Genomic DNA, 13,445 nt, shown 5'->3' on the forward strand with positions numbered 1-13,445 from the left:
TATAATTAATACATTTTTTTAAAAGAATGTAATTATTATTTATCTATTGCTTATTTTAAAAAATATTTAATTAATTTTGCTTATTTCATTTCATTTTCCAATTTTACTATATTTCTTTAGGGCTTCATATTCCTACTTTAATATAAAGAAATTATCCATTAAGTAAATGTAATACTACATAGTCTACAAATATTTAACTTATTATGCCTATATTTATATTTTTCAGTAGTAACCATAGTCTACAAATATTTAACTTGATAAGAGTTGCATCATGGTTGCATGACTGCATCATTATTTGCAAGATAGACAATTATAGGCCCAAGTCCAACATAACGGGTATAGCAAGGTAGCTAAAATACAAGCACCAATTGTACAAATAAAAGGTGTCTTTTAATTATGGAGTGCTGAGGGCTGGACCAAATCAAAAGGTGCAATATTACAATACCATATCAAAAGCTGCATTTTTAACATTAGGAGACAAACCTCTGTAGGACCCTTCACTTGAAAGCCTCAATCTTCCATATGAAAGAAAAGGAAGTAAGGAACCTTCCAGATTAGGTAGCAGTAATAAACAATAGTGATGATATTTGATAATTGATTTCAATGTAATTTTACAAAAAAAAATTCATGTTAATATCTATTTTTTTTTTTTTTTTTTTTTTGGGTACATGAGAAGAGTTAGGGCACCCTTCTCTCAAGGGAGAAACCTAACGAATCAAGGGTTACAATTTTATTAAGATCAGGATCAGCGGACGGATCAATGTCAGCTACGTTGGCTGAACTAATGTGACCTTTTTTTGAAAGAAGATCCGCTACTCGATTGGCTTCCCGGAAAATATGAGTAATGGTATAGAATCTGAATTGAGTAAGGAGCTTTCGTATATCTTCAATGAGAGTCTGTATGCTCCATGGGCAATCGTATTGCCCTTGCAGAATTCTTATAACAACTTGGTTATCTCCTTCTATGTATAAATCTTGAATATTATGATGAATGGCAAGTAGAATGCCATTTCTTAATCCCCATGCTTCAGCCACAAGAGATGAGGTTTGACCAAAACGGTATATTTGAGCAGCCACAGATTGCCCAGTAGAATCTCGGATGATCGCACCAGCAGCTGGCTAAAGCGCCATTAACTGACCCATCAAAATTTAATTTAAAATAACCAACTGGTGGTGGAATCCATTTGACTGCAACTGATTTATTATACCTGCGAGGAGGAAGGTTAGATATAGTAAAAGAAAAATCCATCATAGTTCTTGTATTCCATTCCAAATATAGGTGCCAAGCTCTATAGTAAATTCGATTAGGATTAAGTGTGCTATTTTCGAATACTAGTAAATTTCGTTCCTTCCAAATACTCCAGAGATTATAACAAAATAATTGTAATGCTTTTGGGTATGAACGTAGGTTAATAAGGCATTGAGTAAGATCTTGTGGTACTGTAGTTCGAATTTTTTGTCGTATAGGTTGTGAATTCCAATATTGAGAAATGGTATGGCAAGAGAAGAATAAATGGTTAATAGTTTCAGGATTTTCTTGGCAGATAGGACAAAGGTTATCAGTCGTTAATATCTATTGTAATGATCCAAGGACATTTAGTCTAGTGTTATTATTTATCACTATATAATGACCCGCGAGAAGGAGGTCAGATTTTAAATCACGAGAGCAACACTTTAGAGTAGAGGGTTTATCTTTAATTCTATGCCTAAATTGAACCCTTGAGAGAGGGTAGACTCTAATGCTGCTATTTTGTGTACCTAATAGTCTAGGATGATAAGAATCCATCTCAAACTTGTGTGTTTTTCATTGATTTGTATTATTACAACTTAATACCACATTTGTAAGTAGTATAGATAATAATAGTATTTAATAAAAGAAATAGTCTTTTTGAAGATGACAAACCTGACTATCAACATTTACATGAGACTCATCTTAGGTTAGTTCTTTAGTTAAGTTCATCATCCATTGCTTGCAATCTAAAGCTAATAAAATGTGGCGAGTTCTTGAAATTTTTACATTAAGTTACGCTCACAAATTAGTTGAATTTTAATGATATTTTGAGCTTATTAAGCTGAATTTGTTGTGTTGCTCTTATGAACTCTTAATAACTAGGCTTGGCTGCTTGCACATAAACGCGTTTTCGTGATACAAACCCATTATAGCTTCATCCTTGCTAAAGACTTTACGGTCTTCTGGTCAAACTTCACCATAAGCTCTTTACAGATGAAAGTATCCCTAATTATATTCCTTATTCCTAAGGGATTTTGATCTATTAAGTCGGATTATTTAACCTGCTAAAAATTACATTAGGATCATTCTCCATATCCTATTTACTAAAAAAAACCACTGTAAGAATGTTCAAATATGCACATATTATCCCTTCAGAGGACACAAAAAAAAAACAAATGGATCAGTGAAGAAAGTCAGAAACACTTGATCTTATGCCACAGTCACACCTGCATGTAAGTAGTCCTCTCCAATGGAAGCATAACATGATCAGATTAAACACAAAACCCCCCAAAAAAATCCAAAGATTAGGAAAAATAACAATCTTCTAAGATAATATACAGTACATGCTTAAAACTTAACACCAAATAAAATGTACAAAAACACTTAACCTAGCATAAACCACTACTAGATCTTTTACAATAAAGAATTGCTTCACGAACAGAGCTCTCATCAATGTCACTCCAAGCAGAACAATAAGCTGTAGTTTCTGATCTCATAGGAGATGCAATTACAGGAGTATTATTAGTACTCCAACTCTTAACTTCCCATGCTAATCTATTCACATGATCATCAACTCTACCAATTGATTCTTTCATAGGAATCAAGCATTTGATATACTTACTTAAAATTTTCCTAGGAATCAACTTACTCCTCCACCATTTCCCTATAAACATTCCTCGAAGCGACGACATCGATGGATCATGGATTTTGGAATGAACAAGCAATGGAGAAGGAGATGATGATGATGCAAAAGAAGCATTGTACTTGTTTCTTGGTTTCGAAGGCGCGGCGTCGAAGGATCGAGGAAGGATAAGGCCATTGGAGAAGAGTTTATCAGCATGAACAAGGGATGAAGAGTTGGATTTTGGAGTTGAAATATCGAAATTGAAATTTTGGATAGTTTCATTGTTATTGTTGTTTGAGATGTTTTGGTTTGATTTTGTTTCTGAGGATGATGATTTCGTAGCTAACCAACTGTATGAAAAGCTCTCTGTTGCTAGATGTTGTGTAGTATCCATTGTTAGTTAACTCAATTGTACTATGTTTTAGGAGAAAAAGAAGGGAGAACTACACTTATTACTATAGTACTATGGTGGTTGTGTACTTGTGTTGAACCACAATTTTCAAGGTGGTAAATATATGGAGGTACAGTTTTAGAATGTTCCATGATATGTAGAAGGGTCGTCAAGAAAAGACATAGATTTTGTCAGTTCTTGGTTTGAGTGTTGACATTTATTGAAGGGAAGCCTATATAAACATGAGCTTGTCTTGGCAACCAACCGTTTGATTCTCTTAGGGGACTCAAACGGGGGTAATTTGGTCATTTTATGCGTTGGAAGATTTCACGCGCGTGTGGCTGACATTTGCTTGGTACTAATGCTAGGTTATAATGGTACCATTCTCCGAAAATATTGATACCTTGGTACCAGTCCTGATAACAATTTGATACCAATGTCAGGTTATAATGGTACCATTGCGTTTTATTTTGGGTGTTTGAGTCTTTTTTGGACTCAAACTGTTTGTTACCAAGCCTTTCTCATATAAACATATATTATATCTAAGGCAAAAAAAAAAAAAACGAGTAAAAGCGTGTTATATTTATGCTTTAATTTTCTATAGTTTGTTTCATTAAAGATATATTGGTAAATTTTTGGTGTTCTTGGTCGATAAATAGTGAATAAAAACAAGGAAAATGATAAAATATTGAAATTCTTAAACAACCATAACAATGATAAAATGATAAGGTGCTTAAAATGGAAATAACATATTGAATCAAGCATTTATTATCTCAGTTGATGTGAAAATGTGTCTTGAATTCTTAAACTGTTTTCTTTTAAAGAAATGTATTTAATGCTTATATGTAAAAACAATAAGCTAAAAATCTATTAATGTATATCTATTACTGTAGTTTGTTTTTATTAAGGGAAAAGCTAAATGCAGCCCTAAGGGCTGCATATAAGAAGCTAAATATGGAAAAAACGAGCATTAATTGATCATTTATTACATAAATTAATGCAAACTTTTGTCATAAATTGACAACTAATTTCCATTTTAAGCAATGTATTTATGTCTTATATGCAGCCCTAAGGGCTGCATATAGCATAACCCTTTTATTAAAAGCATAATGGTAAAATTGTTGAGTGTTAGCTGTCTAATTGTTATGTAAGTAGTTTGTCATTTCTGAAGTAATAGATAAAATGAAACAACTAAAAGAGATAATTCTATTGAATTTTTGGATATTATAAGGGGATTTTGTCAAATATAATTCCTCAATGAAAAAGGAGGGGAAGGAAAATAAATAAAGAAATAGAAAGAAAACAAAGATGGTACCACCTTATCTGCAACATGTTTAGCTAATTAGCTGAGAAATGACGTTGTGTGTTGAAATTGAAAGATAGTTTCTTGAGTTTCTGGCAATGGTTCTCTAGGAGGAAATAAAATAATCTCAAAAAATAAAAATCATATCCAAGTTGTCTCGTGCAAAGTCACAAAAATTAGCATAGAGTTCTGGACCTTATGCATCATTGTTCGTGTATGTCTAATGTCTTAAGGGAAGAATCTTGCAAGCATGTGTTATAGGGCCCATCATTTACATAAAAGGGAAGATAGTCTAGTCTAGTGTACTTAGAAGTGGTCTCATCAACATAAAGTTCTATGAATTATGACTAGCCAAAGAGAGATCAATAATAATGATGGAAACATAATAGTAGTACAACCACATCTCTTTCTACAACCACATCTTTAAAAAAACCTGAATGGTCGTCGGTGAAAGGTTTGATTACTAGATGGATTTATAGCGGAGAAAACTTTATTAATAGGTCGGATTAAACAATATCGATGTAGGTCAAGAAAACAATAAACAAAACTTAAAACTACTCCACTTTTCTTTTATAAGATATAGCATTTGTATTATGTCGGACCCTTTCCCATTTTGTATGAAACTTTATTTTATAGAAAAACAATAGTGTAGGAAAATATCTTTAAAATTAGGTGATCCATTGAATGGATAACCAATACTTATACCGGGTATTGTTATTACACAATCGATGTTCCTCTTTCTACCAAGAAAAATATATATTAAAGGAAACACTACCTACAAATAGCAATGAGGCCTATGCCCTGTAGGCCACTAGGGTCTAGGAGTCTAGAATCATATGATCAAGATTTTACTTGAAGTTTTTTTTTTAAATTTTAGAAAAAAAGATTTAACTTGAGGATGTATGAATTGGGTTTGGACATAGCCAAGGCCCAACAAGAAAGAAGCTAAAAACTATGTTAACATAGATTGATGAGACTTTGGTCCAAATTAATGGATAAGTCTTCGAATAATGATTCCTTGAAATAAAGCCCGTCTATTACAATTTTACAATCTCTCAAGCCACATTTTGTTACCAACTTAGGCCCATCAGAATTAGTTCCAGAGCAATTGGTGTTAGTCCAGTGAGTGAGTGATTGAGTGTCCATCAATCAATGCTTAATGACATGCTTCTTCGAGGGCAATGATTCTCACATCATTGTTCAACCTACTCCAAATCTTTATTATATAAGGGAAGGGGGAGCTATGGTGTCCTCTTTTGAACCGACTATTTTGCCCCCTTCCCTTTCTAAATTACAAAAGGAATCTCAAAATTAAAATCGAGACTCAAAAAAAACTACCGAAAATTAACTTACAACACTCACTCACAAATCACTTAAAAGAAGAAACTTTACAAATCACTCATACAATTAAGAAAATCATGTTGCAAATCATTCAAATAATCAAAAAACTTTATTAAAACTTAAAATTAACATACAAAGTAAAACTAATAATCTAGAACATCAATACATAAAAAAAACATTTACTACAAAAATTTACTTACAAATACTCACAAAGGTTACCTATAAACACAAATTTGAGAAAAACATAAGATTTTGACGGTGATATCACACATTCATCCATCGGCATAATTTGCGAACTTCCAAATTATTTCACATTAGTTGAAATAAATAATAGGAAATTAGTTGACTGTTATGTAGTTAAAAAAATGGAGATGACAACAATGAGTTCAAAAGGGCTTTTATACAATCAGACTTAAATTTAATTCATTTTCATATAAAACTAATTTAGTTTTTTCTAAAAAAAAATTCCAATATTTAAATTTTTGCCCAAAACTTTTGCAAAAAATCCATGTTCAGAAATAAATTTCGAAAAACAAAACAATATCAAACTTTTTGCAAACAATTTTTTGCAAAAATCCATTTTCAGAAAAAAAAACTAAATTAATTTGCAAAAAGTAACGATTTTTGTTTTTCTAAAAAAAAAATTCCAATATCAAATTGTGTATGAAAAAAATCAAAATCTCATTTCAAATATAATTGAAGGTAAAAGTGTTAAAATTTAGAAAAGGACCAAATTTGAAATGATGGAAATTTTTAAATATCAATGTGTGTGCAAACAAAATTTAAAAGTTAGACAAGGAAAAAAAACTGAGGTGTATTTATAGTGAAATTATAATTTAGAAGTTAGACGAGGAAAAAAAATTATTTACTTTTTCATAGTGTTTCCAATATATAATGAAACTCTTACGTATATTTGGACATATCTCTTTCAATTATATTATAGCGATTAATTATCAAGGTAAAAAGGTTTATGTAAAATATCGTTCAAGAATTAAAGTACAACATATCTCTATTATATAAGGGAAGGGGGAGCTACGGTGTCCCCGAATAAAGAGACTATTTTATCTCTTTTCTTTTCTAAATTACAAATCCACTTACAAACCAAAGGGAGATTCAAATAAAAATACTGGAAATAAAATTATAACAATCACTCACAAGTCAACTAAAATCATAGAATTGTATAATTTACATTACACAAATCACTCAAATGATGAAACTTTAAAAAAACCAAAAGATTAACTTACAAACTACAACCAATACACTACAACGTCAATACATACTCACAAAAATTTGACTTGAAATCCAAGTGTCCACTTTCTTCATAATATATGAAGTAGTGTACTTAATTCAAAATCAACTAAAAAAATTATAATATTAGAAATCAGAGATAAATTCAATAAAATTTCTATTTTGTTCATAGAATTTTGACCTTAAAAAGAAAAAAAAAAAAAAAAAAGACTGGAGAGAGACTTAAGTGACAGAGACTAAACCAATTAAATTTTGTAAATAAAAACAATTATACTTTGTATGTCTAATGTTCAAATTTTGACTTTTACATACATCGAAAAAATCGAGTTTCTATTTTGAAAAAAATCCAAGCACACATCGCGTGCAAAAAATGCTAGTTATATCAGATTGGGGTGAGCAACCGTATTTCACTATTTTCATCCTTTTTAGTTTTTACCATGAGAAAATATACCAAAAGTACAAGGAATTGGTAACAAAAAATATTCACCTATAATTCAAGTGCGAGAAGCAAAAAGACGGCTTGGAAAGGTGCAGAATTACCTTGACTATCAAATTCAAGAATAATGTCATCTAACCCATACTTATTTTAGAGGTGATCATGGGCCAGGTATAGGCCGGATCGGCTGGGCCGGGTTGGACCAAAATAAGCGGATTTTTCGGGTCAAAATCGAATTGGCCCAAAAAATAAACTAAAAGGTTATTTTAGCTCGCCAAAGCAAAAAAAAATGAAAAATCGATCGCGGCCAAAAAATTCTGCCCAATCCCGCACAAAAATCAGGCCATACTGGAGTTGATAGCTACTTCCTCCGTTTCTCTTTACTCGCTACACTTTCCGTTATGGGAAGTTTCACATTACTTGCTACACTTCTTTTTTGGGCAATAAATTCTCTCTATCTCTCTCCTCCCACATGGGTTCCTTTTCTTCTTACTCTCTACCTCTTTCTTCTCCAAAAATTGCCTAGGAGCCCGTGAAATGAGAAGTGTAGCGAGTAAAAAGAAACGGAGGAAGTATAACTTATTCCAAGCCTCACAACGATTACAAATGTTTTTATTTAGGGAGACAAAATCTCTGCTCATGCATGCACCCCATCGCAACAAATAACACTCTTCTCTCGTGATTAAGCGTAAAAAAATTACAGTAAAATATGTGAGAACTACACTTTTTGCTTATTTTACGAAATTGTTCACTTATGTTTTTGTTCATTTTATATTTTTTTTTTCATTTATAGCTTTATATATATATATATATATATATTTTGAACGAGAAATTTCATTAATTGAAGGTAAAACGACATCTACAATAGGTATTAAAGAAAAACAAAATCCAATCAAACAAGGTTACATCAAATTCATCTTCCAAGAAACTACAATTAGCCAGATCGAGCAATACAGCGCAACCCCCTTGTATTTGCTGAATCAAGCAGCTATTGATGAGAAAGTCTATGATTATGACATAGTTTGGGAAGAACATTTTTGATCGAGTCATGTTGACCGCATACGAGATTCCAATACTTTCATGTTTAGTGTCGAACTTCAAACAATGAGAGCAATTTCTCCTACCTGAAGACAAAAAAACCATATTCACAACTCCCACAGGGGAGAAGGAGATCTCCACAACAGAAACTAAAAAACCCCATAATAGGGTTTGAGAGACTATTTTATTAATAAACAAAACAAGAAATAAATGAACTAAAAACTGAAAATAAAAGGAAAAAAATAGGGGCTTACTATAGATGAAATCATCCTTGACAGCTCCTAATTGGTGAAAAAAGATAGGGGAAGCTAGGATTTGAGAGAAAAAAAAAGAAAAAAGAGGGCGGCTTTATAACTTTTTATATACTACCTCTGTTTTTATTTAGTTGCAACGTTTTGACTTTCACGCTTGCCAATGTACAATTTCAAATCGTTTTATCTCTAATTGTATGTAAGTAAAAATTATAAAAATTTGATATTATGAAAGCTTACATCGAAACGAATCAAACAAGACCCCACAAGACTATATTTTGTTTTACCATATAAATCAATAAATGTGGTCAAATAAGAGGACATGAATAGTACAATTTGTCAAATGTTGCAACTAAAAAAGAACGGAGGTAGTATTATATCTCTTATCTTGGTGTTAAAATGGAATAATTTCTTAACATACTACAAGTATACACCATATTACTTGTAGATGGTAAACGTAATACACTTTAGAATCTACTTAAAATTTAGAATATATATCAAAGGAGAAAATAGTAATCGGTCCAATCGAGTACGTGGACACCTCGTCGATCATGAATTCATTTAGCTCGATTATTACGTCAAAATGTGACAGACTAACACTAACTACGTACGGAACGAAATATCTCTAATCTCTATATCAGATTATCAGAGTTTAGAAGAATGTATCAAACCGTTATTAACGACCATGAAAAGTATCCAACGACTTCATTTCAATATATGATTCATTGATTTGTCTCATGTCATCTTGCCTAGTGACTTACTGACTAAGAGAACGTTTTACATATACTTAAGTGTTAAGTTCCATCATTTGTGAAAAAGAAAAGAAAACAAAACAATCCCTTTCAAATTCCAAATTTGAATGTTCTTACCTGCCTGGCCAAGTTCGACATAAGTCTCAATATAAGACTATTTCCACATATATATACTTAAGTCGTAGTAAGGCATTAAATTAGAATATTGTTTACCTGCCCAATAATTTGAAATTTGAATGTCTTCCAAAAATATTGCTAAAGAATAGCCTCTTTAATTTGTATTGGTTTAAATTTAGGGGATACTTTTCATCTAGAATTCTAGAAACAAAACACATGCATGAATTAGTTTAGTCACTTGTCCACCTCTATATATGATATATCGATTTTACTTTGTGTTAACGGCCTAACGGAATCGTTTCAATGGTCATATATGAGTGGCAATGAAATTTGTTGAAAGATCAACTCATGTTTGATGATGTATAGTCATAATTTTATTATATACACCAATATTTACAAAAGTACAAACAAATAACATATTGAGATTGGATATTATTCTTTACTCTTTTTTACGTTACAATGTGCAAGTTTTTAGCCATCTTTATTTGCTTTATTTTTAAAGGTTATTCTACTGTCGTTTTATCATTTCGAAACATAACATTTTGTTGATGATTTTAGAATAAATCAAAGGAAAATTGAATTTTAATAATCCATCTTTAAATTAGTATGGAATAAATGGAATGACATAAAATAAAATAAATAAATATTTATTTGAAATAATTATGATTTTAGAATGAATTACTTTGTTTAACCAAATAACTCACAGTTTTTGCATTTGACCCCTTCAATCTCATACTAATGCCATCTAGAAATACTAAGTTTTATATTCCAACATAACTTTACTTAGATGAGGGATCACAATCTATACTAATATATTAAAAGGCGTTCCTAAACAAGGATCGGTGTCACGTGGCGCTAGCTCTCCATTAGATTTTATTAATCCATGTAATACACATACAATAAAAAAAAAACTTAGAATATACATTGCATGAGATTTAATTCCATGACTACAAGCTCATCTATTAATGTCTCAACCACTACACTAAGTCATATTTAGTATCATCATTTTATAGTGAAATATTAATAAATGAAAATTTTCACTATGTACTCGGAGCATAGCTCGAGCTTAAAAACTACTCACAAAATAATATGTATGGCAATGTTTCATCTCACAAGATAACATGGCAATTTGGAAGTGCTTTATGTATGGCAATGTTTCATCTCACAAGATAATAATTTAATTACAGTTCATTCTGCCAAATATTTACATGGGTTAAATCGTAAAAGTTAATTTGTTTTTGTTTTGATTTGATTTGTTTTGCTATCAAACCATCAAGAGCGAAGGAAGGTTCCTCCAAAGCATTTATCATACACGATTACCACCTCTTTCGTGGAACACGCTAGTGTCAATTATCATGCATGTCTTGACAAATTTAAAAATATCTTTGTAATTTTATCAACTTTACTAAGACCTTATAAGCTTCCTACATGCATGGCTACATCCTAGCATATCATAATAGAAAAGACTGTTTCTTTACATCAGAATCAGATGCATGGTGAAGACTGAAGGGGATGCTTCATGCTTGCGATCAACTATAGTCATTTGAAATTGGGTCCTTTCTGGAAGCTTACCAACAACATTCAAAATATCTCCCAATTTATGCGAAATTTCAACATTAAATTAAAGACTAAATATATAATTCGAGAAGCAAATTGTGCTGTCAATTGAAATAGCTACCGACTTTTTAGCATTTCAAAATATCTTATATTTTTATATTTTGGGGTTTTTTTTTACAGGATATTTTATAGGTTCTTAAAGGTTATACCCTTTTCAGTCTTTAGGCTTTATTTGATTTAACTGATTCTGTCTTAAGTTGAAATTATTTAACATTATCTCAAATTATATTATCTTATCTTATTTTATTTGAACTTATCTTATCTGAACTTGTCTTCTCTATCATCTTATTTGAACTTATCTTATCCTATTTTATTTTAATTCGTTTTATTCAACTTATTATATCTTACCTAAACTTATCTTAATTAAACTGATTTTTTTAAAAAAAAATGAGTTAAATAAATTAAACAAAACATAGCCTTAATCCTTACCAACAAAATTAAAAAAAAAAAAACTAGATTGTTCATGAATAGGAGATTTTAATATGTTGGAGAAGTGAAGAAAAGATTTTGAAAAAAATGTATATAAATTTATCATCATATATCATTTATGGTTCATAAATTTCCTTGTTCAGATTTAGTCACAAAGGGGGATGAACATGAATTAAAGTGAGGAGATAGATAGAAAGAGATAAAGAAAAAGGACCCATGTAATGAGAAGAAAGATAGAAACAAAGATTGTCCAAAATAGTAAGTATTGCAACCGAATATAACAGATGTAGTATAAGATTAAAGTTGGAAAATTTGCCTGAAAAACCTTTTAAAAGTTCAATTTTTTTTATATAAAAAAAACCTTTTAAAATTTAAAGATTCTTTGCAAAAGTAAAAAACCATAGACTTAATTTTTTTTTGTAAGACGATGAAACTTATTTTCAATTTTCGGTGTGATTTTTGAGAAGCATATGGGTGGTGTTGCAGTTAGCGGTATGCATAAGCCGGTTTGGACCGAAATTTGGACCGGAACGGAGATTATGGTCCGGTCCTCGGTCCACAAAAAATCCCAAATTCGGGTTTCCGGTCCAGTTCGATCCAAACCCACAAATTTCTATTATTTTAGTAAAAAAAGCTTATATGTTAAAAAAGGTAGAAATTTAAAACCTACTATTTATTACTTTAGGATTATTGTTATTAAAAATATTAATTTTTACTATATATCTAATTTATAAATATATTTAAATAAAATAAAATTAAAAAATTTTAAAAATATTGATTCCGGTCCGAGACCGGACAGGAAAAATTCTGACCGGATCAAAATTTTTCCAATCCGGTCTCGATCCAAGAAAAAGGCAGATCCGGTCAACCGGTCCAGCCGATTCCTGCCCGATCCGGTCCTGGACTAGTGTACACCCCTAATTGCAGTTAATGAAAACGGGAGGTTAGAGTAAAATAAAAGAACAACCCTTATGCATCTCAAAAACCACGTCAAAAATTGAGAATAGGTTTTATCTTGTAAACAAAATTGAAGTTTTGAACTCAATATTTGTTACAAGTAGTTACTATATTTGTGAATCCTTATTATAGGATGAGATAAGTAATTGACATTCTCTGAACCATTGTTTTTTCTTTTTATTGAACTGAATCATTGTGATTTAGTTACTATATGTGTGACTCTTGGCTAACTATTACCTGGTTATTTTAGAAGACAAATACTTTCATTAAAAAAAATGAATGGACAGGGTTCACAATAACTTATTGTGAATCGAAAACTATATGATAGTCAATTTTCGTTTGTTTTTGTATGATATAATCAAATTTTATATAGTTAGTTTTTGTATGATATGGTCAATTTTGTAATATAATTAGTTTTCATATAATATATTCGATTTCTTTATAATATAGTCAGTTCATATAATATAGTTAGTTCTAGAACTTAAATGCACGATAGATTATTGTGAATTCAATCCACTTAAGACGTTTTGCTTTTCTACACTTGTAACAATAATACTTTTTTTCGAAATAATAATAATATAGGGAGTTAGGACATAGAATCCCAGTTGGTTTAGGAAAGTGCCCCTTATAAAATATCAACACAAACGTGATACTGAGTCCACACCTTTTCAAAACGACTTTCCAAACGTCCAAACAGTGTCCATAATCCC

At 30.8% G+C, this 13,445-nt stretch overlaps 1 protein-coding gene across 1 annotated transcript; it reads right to left on the reverse strand.

Annotated features, from left to right (window-relative positions):
• Positions 1–2,502: 2,502 nt before the first annotated feature.
• On the reverse strand, positions 2,503–3,386 carry LOC125499386 (probable membrane-associated kinase regulator 6). Its single transcript, XM_048648112.2, has one exon. The coding sequence runs from the start codon at positions 3,247–3,249 to the stop codon at positions 2,620–2,622; it is 630 nt and encodes a 209-aa protein (XP_048504069.1). The 5' UTR covers positions 3,250–3,386; the 3' UTR covers positions 2,503–2,619.
• Between the last annotated feature and the right edge of the window lie 10,059 nt (positions 3,387–13,445).

The sequence above is a fragment of the Beta vulgaris genome, chromosome 1, assembly GCF_026745355.1.
Source record: "Beta vulgaris subsp. vulgaris cultivar EL10 chromosome 1, EL10.2, whole genome shotgun sequence".
Classification (NCBI taxonomy): domain Eukaryota; kingdom Viridiplantae; phylum Streptophyta; class Magnoliopsida; order Caryophyllales; family Amaranthaceae; genus Beta; species Beta vulgaris.